General features: G+C 43.5%; 1 protein-coding gene across 1 annotated transcript in view; it reads right to left on the bottom strand.

Moving 5' to 3' along the window:
• Window positions 1-1,129: 1,129 nt before the first annotated feature.
• ACOT12 (acyl-CoA thioesterase 12) overlaps window positions 1,130-12,852 on the bottom strand; it is a 49,924-nt gene continuing 38,201 nt past the window's right edge. Inside the window, exons 12-15 of the mRNA XM_075932206.2 lie at window positions 11,646-11,779; window positions 6,810-6,938; window positions 2,417-2,543; window positions 1,130-1,837 (exon numbers count right to left, since the gene is read on the bottom strand). Of these exons, the coding sequence (XP_075788321.2) occupies window positions 1,670-1,837; window positions 2,417-2,543; window positions 6,810-6,938; window positions 11,646-11,779 (558 nt within the window). The 3' untranslated portion in view covers window positions 1,130-1,669. The remainder of the gene's footprint in view (window positions 1,838-2,416; window positions 2,544-6,809; window positions 6,939-11,645; window positions 11,780-12,852) is intronic.

The following is a 12,852-nucleotide window of genomic DNA, read 5'->3' as shown; positions in this document are numbered from 1 at the left end:
TCAAGTTACAGAGCAAGCCCACTATGAGAACCCAATGGTTGCACTAAACAAGTGGTTCTTAACCAGGGGGCTACCAGATTTCAGGGGGGTCCTTCAAGCAGGGTCAGCATTAGACTTGCTGGGGCTCAGGCCAGAAAGCCACAGCCCTACCAGATGAGGCTGAAGCCTGTGGCCCTGACTTCTGCCACATGGGGCTAAATAAAAAGCCTGAGCAGCTTAGCTCCAGAGGAGTGTTGTGGTGTGGAGCCAGAGGCAACTGCCATGTTTGCCTAGTGCTGGATCAGGCCTTTATATGCAGAAAACCAGTTGCTGTGGCACGGGAGGGCTTTGGAGTTTTTATTGCAAGGGTCAGCAACCTTTCCAAAGTGGCATGCCAAGATTTAATCCTAAGATGCGCCACTCTCCTGGGAGGAGGGGAGGGGCACTCTCCACCATGCACCCTGCTTGGTCTTCTACCCTGGGCTCTGCTCCAGCTTTTCCTGTGGGGAGGAGAGGAGCTGTGTGCATGCTTCCCCACAAGCTGAATTCGTTGCTGAACCTTGGGGCTCTCCCCCGTTGCAGGAAGCTTCAATCTTGCGAGGGGCGCAATGCTGGATCACCAGCATGGCTCCCCATTCTGGGTGGAGGAGGGAGCGAGGGGGAGCATGTTCATCGCGCGTGCTGCTCAAAATCATCTTGCGTGCCACTTATGGCATGTGCCATATGTTGCTGACCCCTGTTTCATAGAATGTTTGGGGGAGGAGGAGAGAGGGAGGGCTACTTAGAAAGAAAATGATTACTGTTTGGGGCATAAAGTTGGATGAATATCAGGGAGCAATAACCAGCTCCCTCTTATTTCTGTCCCTCCCAGCCATCTCTGTTACCTGTAACGGAGGAGCTGAGGCTAGAGATAAAGTAACAAACACTACCTCTGTTTTCCTCAGGGCTTAATGTGCTTCTAGTTGAAATCAATGGAGTCCTTCCATTGACTTCAGGAGGAGCTGGATAGGATGTTAGCTGCTCAGAAAGACTGAATACACCAAACCATGAACCTCTGATGCAATCCTGAGGTACTTCAACATGATTCCTGAACTTTTATTCTTTAAATCCATCTAAAGATATTAATTCACAATAAGGTCTAACTGCCAGCACTATATCATTTTTTAATCAAAGCAGTTTAATACAAAAAAGCCTCTGAAACCATCATGCCTTTAAGTCTATAATTTAGTATGGGCCAGATTGTTTATTCATCATTATTATTTATTGTTCTGTCTATCTGAAAAGCTATCATATTATTAACACCTAGCACTTCCATGGCAGTCATCATCAGTAGATCTCACAGCACTTTCCAAACCATGTATAAGATTCAATATCATTGCTAAAGACCAGCTTTTTAAACCTGAATTTAGAGGCCCTTCCACAATGGTAAGAAATTATGCCCTCGTTTATGCCTGGGCAACTCCATCAAATTCAAGTGAGAGGTATTAATAAGAAATAGTCCCCATTCTATTTAAAATTAAAAATATGAATCAATAATTCCTAAATCAGTGCGAGTTGCAAGTGCTCAAATACTCTCAGGATCAGGGCTGAAATGAACTGTGTCGCTCAAATGTTTCAGTCTGGTAGATTATGTAGATATTGAGAATCCTCATGTCAGCATGTAGCACTTAAAAATGTTTTATGATAATCTTTAGAGCTCCCCTGATATTTTACTTAAAATATTGTAATTCTTGCTATCTTCTTTCTCCAAAAACTTGATGCACGAAAAAGCAGTGTCCTCAATGGATTTTGATGAGCCAGTGAGATTTGCAGCAAGATAAGGCAGAACACCAGCGGTAACTTGATTAAAATAAGACACCTGGGTAACAAAAATTAAAAACTCAAAACTTGAACATGAGGGTCATTTTCTAAGAACTAGTATCAGCATCAGTTGCTTAGTGTTAATACTAAAAAGCATGGTGAAGGCAATATTAACTGGAAAATAATCACCTTTTAAAAAGTATATTAATGATCTTAATGTCCCCACATTGGCTAGCTACTCAAATACTTGCTTAAATGTATATACCAGATGTAGCAGAGAGCAGAATTTGATCCATCATCTCTAACTCGTTAAATATGTTTGTTTTAGTACCTCAAATGTTGGCAAAAAAATGACTCCTTAGACCAGTTAGGAAATATTTTCAGAAGAGTATGTTCCTATAGAGTAATCTTCACTTCAAAGTGTACACAGACATTCTTTATTCTCAAAGTCTGTGTCATACTTATGAATTTTAATATGTTAAATTATAGGAATTCAAGTGTTTAAGCAAATTTGGAAATCAAGTGATTTCTTCCTTTGTGTCATTGGCCTGTTTCAGATAGTGATTATCATTGAGATTTAAGCACATGTAGTGTGGAAGAGACAGCAGATACTACTGTGATTTGTAAAGTTGCTTACTGTACAGGAGTTGTTGTCATCAGTCTGGATCAGGAATCCTGCAGATCGGATTTCATTTCTGCAATGGTTTGGAGAAGGTGGCACAGATGTCAGGGTAACTGACCTCACTGCTATTATGTAAGGGTCACTGTAGGGAGAGAAAAACAAAGTTTTAGGACAATAACCACAATTCTAACCAAAGTTCCTTCTAAGCTGCTATGTTCTGAGCCCTGTGCAGAGGTTCAAAGCTCCCTGCGCAGGCAGGGAGATCAGCTGATCGTCGGGGACAGGGCCTCAGTAAACAGCTAAATGCTGCCTGCCACATGCTTGAAACAGAAGACAATCAGCTGAGATAAACAGGGAATGAGTAGCTGGGAGGAGGGAGAAAGTAATCAATTGGCTTGGGGGAAACTATGTAATACATGGTAAATTGTGTTGCATTAAGGCCAGATCTTTGCTATCTGGGGCTACGTCTAGACTGCAAGCCTCTTTCGAAAGATACTTTCGAAAAAGCTTCTTTTGAAAGAGAGCATCTAGACTGCAACCTCTTCTTTTGAAAAAGTGAGCTGCTTTTTCGAAAGAGAGCACCCAAGCAGTCTGGATGCTTTCTTTAGAAAAAGCCTTGTTTGCATTCAAGAACGTCTTTTTTCGAAAGAGCACTTTTGAAAAAAGGTGTTCTTCCTCGTGAAATGAGGAGTACCGCCGTCGAAAGAAAAGCTGCGTTCTTTCGATTTAATTTCGAAAGAACGTGGCTGTAGTCTAGACGCAGGTGAAGTTTTTTTAGAAAAAAAGGAATTCTGCAGTCTAGACACAGCCTGGTAGAGTTCTGGCTTTTAAGAGTCAGAAGTGGCAAGTACTAGGTGAGATGCTAGTTGTTTTATAGGATGAAACCTTATTTGCAAGTTCTTTGAAACATGTAAATGTCTACTAACCATGAAGTCATATGTTAATTTGTTCTGGGGCTTCTATTCTTCCTCCAATGGAAGAAGGCTAATTCTCACCTTTATACAGCATCTTTGTAGTCACTGAGTGTACTTCACAGCAACTAGTCACAAGTGTCTTGTTTTAATATACATTTTATTCCACATGTATGGACTGCTTAAAATATATGTATAAATGATATGTGTATGTGCATACACACATACACACTGTGTTTGAAAAGCTTCAGAGAGGTAGCCTGGTTAGTCTATATCTGGAAAAACTTAAACAAAAAAAACCAAATAGTCTTGCAGCAACCTTAGAAACTAACAAACATGTAGATGGTGTCATGAGCTTTTGTGGGCCCAACCCACTTCAGATGTGCGTTTTGTTTGTATTGGTGGTGTACATTGATACACTCAATATTGGTGGTGCAAATAAGAAAATTCAACCCACCCAAAAGAAAAATCAGCCCACCCAAGGATAAAAAATGTTAGAGGGAACACTGCTTCCAACCACTTCCCTCTTTAATGAAGAGCTGGACTCTTTTCTGGGACATGAGCTATTCAGTGAACTAATTTGGATTATCAGTACTTCCTGGGCACTACAGGAGATGAGCATAAACACACTGAGGCGCTGAAGGCCGATGTCCTGGAGCATGAGGACCAGAGGAATCATAGAACACTAGAGCTGGAAGGGACCTCGAGAGGTCGAGTCCAGTCCCCTGCCCTCATGGCAGGGCCCAGTACCATCTAGACCATCCCTGATAGATGTCTGTCTAACCTGATCTTAAATATTTCCGGAGATGGAGATTCCACAACCTCTCTAGGCAACTTATTCCAGTGTTTAACCACCCTGACAGGAAGTTTTTCCTAATGTCCAACCTAAGCCTGCATTGCTTCTTGTCCTATCCTCAGAGGCCAAGGAGAACAATTTTCCTCCCTCCTCATTGTGACACCCTTTTAGATACCTGAAAACTGCTATTATGTCCCCTCTCAAGTCGTCTTTCCAAACGAAACAAACCCAATTCTTTCAGTCTTCATCTCTCATGTTCTCTAGACCTTTAATCATTCTTGTTGCTCCTCTCTGGACCTTCTCTAATTTCTCCACATCTTTCTTGAAATGTGGTACCCAGAACTGGACACAATACTCCAACTGAGGCCTAATCAGCACAGAGTAGAGTGGAAGAGTGACTTATTGTGTCTTGCTCACAACACACCTGTTAATGCATCCCAGAATCATGTTTGCTTGTTTTGCAACAGTGTCACGCTGTTGACTCATATTTAGCCCGTGGTCCACTATGACCCCACCCCCCAGATCTCTTTCTGCAGTACTCCTTCCTAAACAGTCGCTTCTCATTCTGTATGTGTGAAATGGATTGTTCCTTCCGAAGTGGAGTACTTTGCATTTGTCCTTATTAAACTTCATCCTGTTTACCTCAGACCATTTCTCCAGTTTGTCCAGATCATTTTGAATTATGACCCTATCCTCCAAAACAGTTGCAACCCTTCCTAGCTTTGTATCATCTGCAAACTTAATAAGTGTACTTTCTATGCCAATATCTAAATAATGGATGAAGATAGTGAACAGAACCGGTCCCAAAACAGACCTCTGTGGAACCCCACTTATTATGCCTTTACAGCAGGATTGTGAATTGTTAATAATTAGTCTCTGAGAGCAGTTATCCAGCCAGTTATGCACCCACCTTATAGTAGCCCCATTTAGGTTGTATTTGCCTAGTTTATTGATAAGAATATCATGAGAGACTATATCAAATGCCTTCCTAAAGTCTAGGTATACCACATCTACCACCTCTCCCTTATCCACAGACTCGTTACCCTATCCAAGAAAGCTATCAGATTGGTTTGACATGATTTGTTCTTTACAAATCCATGCTGGCTGTTACCTATCACTTTATTATCTTCCAGGTGTTTGCAGATGAATTCCTTAATTACTTGCTCCATTATCTTTCCTGGCACAGAAGTTAAACTGACTGTTCTGTAGTTTCCTGGGTTGTTCTTATTTCCCTTTTTATAGATGGGCACTATATTTGCCCTTCTCTAGTTTTCTGGAATCTCTCTGGTCTTCCATGATTTTTCAAAGATGATAGCTAAAGGCGCAGATACCTCCTCTCTCAGCTCCTTGAGTATTCTAGGATGCATTTCATCAGGCCCTGGTGACTTGCAGACATCTAACTTTTCTAACTGATTTTTAATTTGATCTTTTTTTTTTTATCTTCTAAATCTACCCCTTTCCCACTAACATTTACTATGTTAGGCATTCCTTCATCAGACTTCTCACTGAAGACGGAAACAAAGAAGTCATTAAGCATCTCTGCCGTTTCCAAATTTCCTGTTACTGTTTCTCCCTCTTCATTGAGCAAGACCTGTTGTTGCTCTTCCTCTTGCTTCTAATGTATTTATAAAAAGTCTTCTTGTTTCCCGTTATGTCTGTAGCTAGTTTGAGCTCGTTTTGTGCCTTTGCCTTTCTAATCTTGCCTCTGCATATCTGTATTGTTTGCTTATATTCATCCTTTGTAATTTGGGTGAGGGTGTGGTGAGTCACTGGGCAAGAGGGTGTTAGCATGGACTGTTGGGGTCAGAGGTTAAAGGGTCAAAGGGCATGGAGCATTGGGATGGGGGTTAAAGGGTCTTAGGCACTAGGGAGCAATGGGCTGGGTTGGGGCTAGGTGATCAGGTAACACCATATTTACATATTCATTATTTGTATAATGAGTATGCAAATAAAACATTACTGGTCTGCCAAAAGTTTGTGAATGGGTTTGCTGGTGCCTGGCATAAAAAAGGTTGGGAATCATTGCTATATGCATGCAGATGCAAAGTTACTGAACAGCAATGGCGGGAACGTGACCAAGGATATAAAACAATGGCTAGCATCCAATATCAAATGGTCTTATTTGAGGAGTCTCATCATACTAGAACAAGGAAGCATTCGATGAAAGTGAAAGAAAATAAATGTAAAACTGTTCAAAAGATTAACAAAAAACAGATTACTTGTGGAACTTACTGCCACTAGCTATCACAGAGTCCAAGAAAATAGCAGGTTTCCAAAAAGGCTCTATCATTTAGATGGATAGTAGGAACTTCTGAAGTTATATTAGATAGGATAATAAAATACATGAACCTTCATGCTTCAGACCAGAAACCAATTTTTACTTGCCTGAGGCTACAAAGAAAATTAGGAACAGAATCCTCCTATTTCAAACTATCCATTTCAGGGGATTCTAGTACCTTCTGGTACCAGACACTACTGACTATTGTCAAAGATAGAACACTGAACACCTTGTGTGCTAATATTTATGCTTCTAACCTGTTCCTACATTCCTTCTTTAAAGAAACCAGACGTCCATCCAAATTCCTGTATGATACAATAATATCTTCACAATTCTTGGGCCTGCTTTCTGTATATGCATGGGAATCAAGAATTATAATGCTGTAGGTTTAGCATCAGTCAAACTTGAAATGCTTGTACTCACCCAGTCTTACAGGGCTGTCTTCTTGACACGAGAACTACAAAATCTTTGGGGTTATTGCCATTCACTGATGGAGATGTAATGTGATAGATCTTCTCATCTTCATTCACATCCTCTATGACCTCACACGTTCTGCAAGTACATTTAACATCCATAACCAGGACAGTTCAGAACCTGAAATGCTCAATAAGCTCTCTCTAGAAACATTGCAACAGAAAGAACACCTTACCATCTTAATGTAGGCTGTTCTGTTTTTCTTCAGTTTACTCAGGAAGTGTTAAAACTAGGCTGGAAACTAGTTTGCAGTTCAGTTTGGCTTGTGCTACCACTAACATTACTTTTCTACAAAAGGAGGACCAACAGCAAGTTCTCAAAGAATGTGGACATAATGGAAGAGTGAAATGTGGACATAATGAAAGAGCCTTCTTTGCAACTCCTCACCTGAAACTACTTTTCAATGGCTCTGCCTCCATTTTTTCTAAAATGAGCCAGTAAAGTTCCAGGCCTGGATGTGTTGGAGAAAAGTAGTACAAGCAACTCTCTTGGGGTATGTCTACACTACCCTCCTAGTTCATTTCATGAGGAGTAACGGTAGTTCGAACTAGGAAGTCTAGTTCGAACTACCTAGTTCGTGCCCCGTGTAGCTGCGCTGCACGGGGTTCGAATCAGCAGGGTTTTAAAAATGGCGGCTCCCCGCTTATGCAAATGAAGCCCGGGAAATTCAAATCCCGGGCTTCATTTGCAAGTGCGGTATGCCTACATTACCCCGCTAGTTCGAACTAGCGGGGTAGTGTAGACATACCCTTGGATAGTGTCAGGCCTGCTCCTCGTTCTCAAAAGCTGGGAGTGGCAAAGGGCAGAAAGTGGGAGCTCCAGCTCCACCCCTTCTTCCCATCTGAAGCAAGGAGCAGTGGGTAAGCTCTGGTGCCACCTACCCCCTACCCCAGTCTGAAGCTGGCACTGAGTGGTTAGAAGCATGAAGCTCCAATGCCCCGGGCCTGAAGCTGGGAGTGACCAAGAGCTGAAGCTTTGAGCCTCAGTGCACCCTCCAGGCAGAAGCCCTGAGTCCATGGGCAGAGTTGGGATGGATAGAAGGGTGTTGTTCCCCCAAACAGCAGTGCCCTATGTAGAGTGGGGCAGTCCTAAGCATAGCTCCCCCCTCATCTACCTCCTCATCTCCCCCAGTCCCTGCTCTCTGGCCAGGTTGTAAGTGGGAAGCTGGAGCCAGACAATGCTGGGCAGCTGGTCCTTTGGCTCTGGGAAGCTGCGGAGCAGGCAGTTGTAGCATTTCCCCATCTGTGCTGCTGTGGGTGCCTGAGGTGGTGGCTACTCCTCAGCTCCCAGACCCCTTTGACTGTTCATATAGCTGCTAAGAGCTACCTGGATTGGGAAACTTTGGGGTGGCACAGCCTTCAGGGAGCAGCCATGGCAGGGGGAGCCCTCCTGCCACACAGCCTCTACCTACATCCTCCTGAATCCTGAGCTATGCCCCGACTGCACACAGCCCATAGCTACTCCCTCCCTGCACCCTGAACTACACCCCTCACTGCACACAGCCCTTAGATATCCTCTTCCTACACCAACCCCTCTTCCAACACACACAGCCCCTAATTACTTCCCCGCCCTGCACCCTGTGCTGCACCCCTCATTGTACATAGCCCTTAACTACGCCCCCTCCCTGCACCTTAAGCTATACTCCTCATGGCACATAGCTCCTAGCAACCCAAGCTACACTGCACACAGCCCCTACACTATTCCTTATCTGCATCTTTAAACTACACCCCTCATTGCACACAGCCCCTAACTACCCAATCCCTGCACCCAACCCCCCTGCCAGCATAAAACCCCACTACTCCTTTCCCTGCACCCTGAACTATGCTTCTCAAGGCAAACAATTTCTAATACCCCGTCCCTGAACACTGAGCTACTCCCCCACTCAAACACAACCCCTAGCTATCCCTACCTGCAACCTGAATGACCCCTTTCACAACATGGAGCTGCTAGCTCCCATCCTGCTTGCACAATTACTAGCAACTCCCTTTAGCAATCTGAACTACACTTATCACTGCACAGCACGTAACTACCCTCTCCCTGCCTTCTGACCAATGCCCCATCCACATATAGCACCTAAGTACTCCCTCCCTGTACCCTTAACTACACCCCTCACTGCACAGTCACTACTCACCCTCTCTTGAAACCTAACCTACAGCCCTCACTGCAAACAATCTCTAGTACTCCCGCCCTGCACCCTGAGCTATGCCCCCTGCTCACACACAGCCCTTAGGTAAGCCTTCCTGCAACCTGAACTACCCTTGCCCACACCCAACAACTATCTCTTCTCTGCACTGTGTTACCCCTGCGCGCTCACACAAAACCCCTAACTACACCGTCCTGTACCCTGAGCTGCACCTCTCACTGCACATGGCTCCAAGTATCCACGCCTTGCTCCCCAAGCTACCCCCACCTGTACACAGTCCCTAACATCCCCCTGTATCCTGACCTACACTCCTGCCCCCCAGACCTCATCTTCTCCTGTCTCTGCACCCTGAGCTACACCCCTCACTGCATACAGCGCCTAACTATGCCTTCTCTGCACTCTGAGCTAACCTGCCCACACACAGCTCTCTACTTATTCACTCCCTGCAACCTGAGCTCCCCCCCTCACACCTTATCGTACTGCACACAGTCCCTAATTACCCCCCTCCCTGCGCCCTGCGTGATTTACAAACTTCTTGAACTGAGCCTCCGCTTTGTTATATTTTATTTGATTGTATCCCCTGTGGGTAGTCTGCTGAGGTGAATCAGAGAGTGGAAGTGGTACTCCTTCCCTGGATTACATTGTGCAGAGCTGGCCTTTTGCTCCCTGTCCAAAATAACAGGCAACAACTATGTCCAAGGCCTCCCGCTCTTCCACTAGCCTGGAGCTCCGAGTTGTCCATGAATCCCTCTCCCCAACCTCTTCTGGGCCCTGGAATTTTTATAGTATGTCAAGGGGAGTCTCAAAGAGAAAAAGAGCTGACAACCCCCATTCTAAAGAACAACCCCGCTGCCTGCAATGCTGCATGCTATGTCCCTGGAGCTCTGTGGGTCTCCAGACACTCAAAACTTGAATCTATTTCCGTCTTTTTAGATGCAGAAAGAGCATGTGACAAAGTGCCTTGGAACTTTCCCTTTGATGTTTTGCATAAATTTGGATGAGATGATGTATTATTCCTCCAGTGGCTCAAAATGTTATACTCTCCTCCTAAAGCATCTCTACTAGTGCTTAATCAAAGTTGCCGAGTGCTCTGTTTAGGAACAGCCACCTGCCGGGGTATAATTACTTGCTCTCTACTGAGAGCCACCAGCCACTTACCTTAGCAATATACTTTTATTTCCACATATTCAATATAAAAACATAACCCTTAAACCTGCTTTTTACACAGACAATATTTTTTGCTTCATTTCTGCTCCTAAAGCCCAAGCACTGTGGAGGAAACAGACCACTTTAGCCAGGCCTTGGAGCTATAGTTATAAGAAATGTGAAGCTCTGGATATATAGGTTGAACCTCTCTAAACATTGGACCACGGATGTTCCAGGACCAAAGTCCCAGAGGAGGGCTGGCAGGTGGGAGCCCTGTGGTCTGGCAGGGCAGTGGGCTGCTGGCAGAGAGCTTCCAGAAGGGCTAGGATCCTTGTGTGCCCCTGCAGGGCCAGGTGGCAGAGCTGGGAAGCCCAATGGGGCTGGCTGGTGGCTGGGCCAGGGCTGAGGGAGCTGATAGCAGGGGACCTACCCTGAGGGAGCCAAATCCCTAATCTGGGACAAGTCAGGTTCAGAGAGTGCAAGACCAGGGAAGTCCAGCCTGTATTGCCACACATGCCTTTCACTTATCTTAATACTTTCCTCTTCGTTGGACCCAAAACTCAGCCAGGTAAGCCTGCATGTCCCCTCAAAGCACCACTTGGAGCATAATCAGAATATTTATTCTCTGCTGAAAACCTTTAAAGATACAATGACTGGAAAACCCTTTCCTTTTCCTTAAGTGCATGTATATACCTAATTAAAATGGTACCACATCCACCTATTTTATATAATCTCTCATTATTTCCTACTCTGTTCTCTGTGAGGGATATTAAGAAAAAACAAAGAACTCACAGAGTTTAGTTAGATAAGAAATGACTCAAGAATTATGCGAAAAAACATAAAACTTTTTTTTGCATTTAGGAGGCTATGACTTTAAGCTCGGACTTTACATTCTGCTGGGTCACACTGTGAATTGGTTATACAGCATAAACTTGTTTAATTAGAGCAGACTATGGCTGAGTGAATCACTCTGCCTTGTTTCTTACATTGTGAATATACATTATTGCCTCTACAATTAAAGTTGAACCTTTACTATTAGGGATGTAAAAGTTTAGCCAATTAACTGGTTAACCAGTAAACATTGCCTTACTGGCATGCTTACCGGGGTAGGTGGTTAACCAGCACCTGGCCTGGCCAGGCCCATCCCATGCCTAGCCCAGCCTGACTGGAGAAGCCAGGCCCACTGCTGTGGGTGAAAGCTGCTCCAGCAGCCCTACCCACTGCCTGTGGTGCAGTGGGCAATTGACCAGTTAAATCTATAGTTTAACCAGTTAACAATGTACATGGCATTTTACATCTCTATTTACTATATACCAGGTGTAGGGTATGGAGACTTGCTCACTCCCATATATGGCCCAGCCCCTTCTCTTCTCAATTCATGGCAATCCAAATTTTAATCCAGAAGAAAGGTATTTACATTACAAGTGATAGCATCTAAAATGAGTAGTTAGCAGGAGAGTCAAACAGTGCTAGGAAAAATACGAAGCTGCACTTACAAGTAATGTTTGTCCCATTGCCCGCGGAGTCGGAAGTCAGACAAAAGGATGAAAGCTAGATTTGATGGTATCTTCACTTGCATTTCTACCTTGACAGACAAGATGTCACTCTCTTCATGTGTGAATATTTTTATCTGAAATGAATAGCATTTTAAAAATACAGAATGAAGAACATAAATGGACAGCTTCAGCAGATTTTCACTTGGCAAGAGAACCTGCAACATATGTCTGACAGGCAGTGAGATGCAGATGAGTATTCAAAGTTAGTTTCAAAATAATTTTTACATTAAAAAGTATACATTTATGAGAAAAAAGATAATACAGTACATGATGGTGCAATAGAGTACTAATGGTTAAATTGCATAAATTGGGTGAAAGTGAATTGTCTATTCATGATGAAGACATGAACCATAAGCATCTATAAACTCTCTGTTGCTTCAATCATCATGCATTCTGCATAAACTAGATATTTCACTGAAAAGGTGTTTCACAAATGTTTGGAGAGTTTTACATTTTGGAGGAATTTCCCTCTGAAGCGAGACCAATGACACAGGGCTCATGGTGACAGAGAGCCCAATTCCTGTGTGATTTCCATAAACATTGTGACAATTGACACCCTTTTCTGGTACAGAAAAAAAAAGCCTCTTCATTAAGGCCCCCAGATGCTTAGGTCACCTATTCAAAACAAAAGGCCACATCCTGGCCCTCCTTTGAAATCTCTTCTGTTCCGTCCAAGTGCAGGGACGTAGGATATTGAATTTAAAACTCATGACATTTTTATATCTAGAAAAGCCATTATTAACTCAGAATTCCATCTTGTCCATCCTGGGCTTTGACCAGGTGTAAATATTGAGGGAGGGCTACTGGAAGCTTCTCAGAAGTTTGCTGTTAGAATAAAACCTAAGGAAGACAGATTAGTGGGCAGGGAGCAGATGATGTGTTGCTTCAATTTATTACTATCCTTCCCATATATGTGGTGAATATAGACACATCATGGCCAAGATTTTCAAAAGTGACTAGTGATTTTGGATTATTTATTTTTCTAGAGGATTTGTCTTACTGGATCAGTGACCCACCTAAGTCTCTTTTTAACTCCCATCATTAACAGTTGGAGGCTGGTCCTGAAACATCTTCTGGTTCACAAATTTTTGATTTTTCTATTAATCCTTATTATTAACTCTGGAGGTTTCAGTTCTCGCTGTGTTGA

Source organism: Pelodiscus sinensis, chromosome 6 (assembly GCF_052426305.1).
Source record: "Pelodiscus sinensis isolate ZL-2025 chromosome 6, ASM5242630v1, whole genome shotgun sequence".
NCBI lineage: Eukaryota > Metazoa > Chordata > Testudines > Trionychidae > Pelodiscus > Pelodiscus sinensis.
The sequence above is the reverse complement of the archived record's forward strand: the minus strand, read 5'-3'. Positions and strand labels throughout refer to the sequence as shown.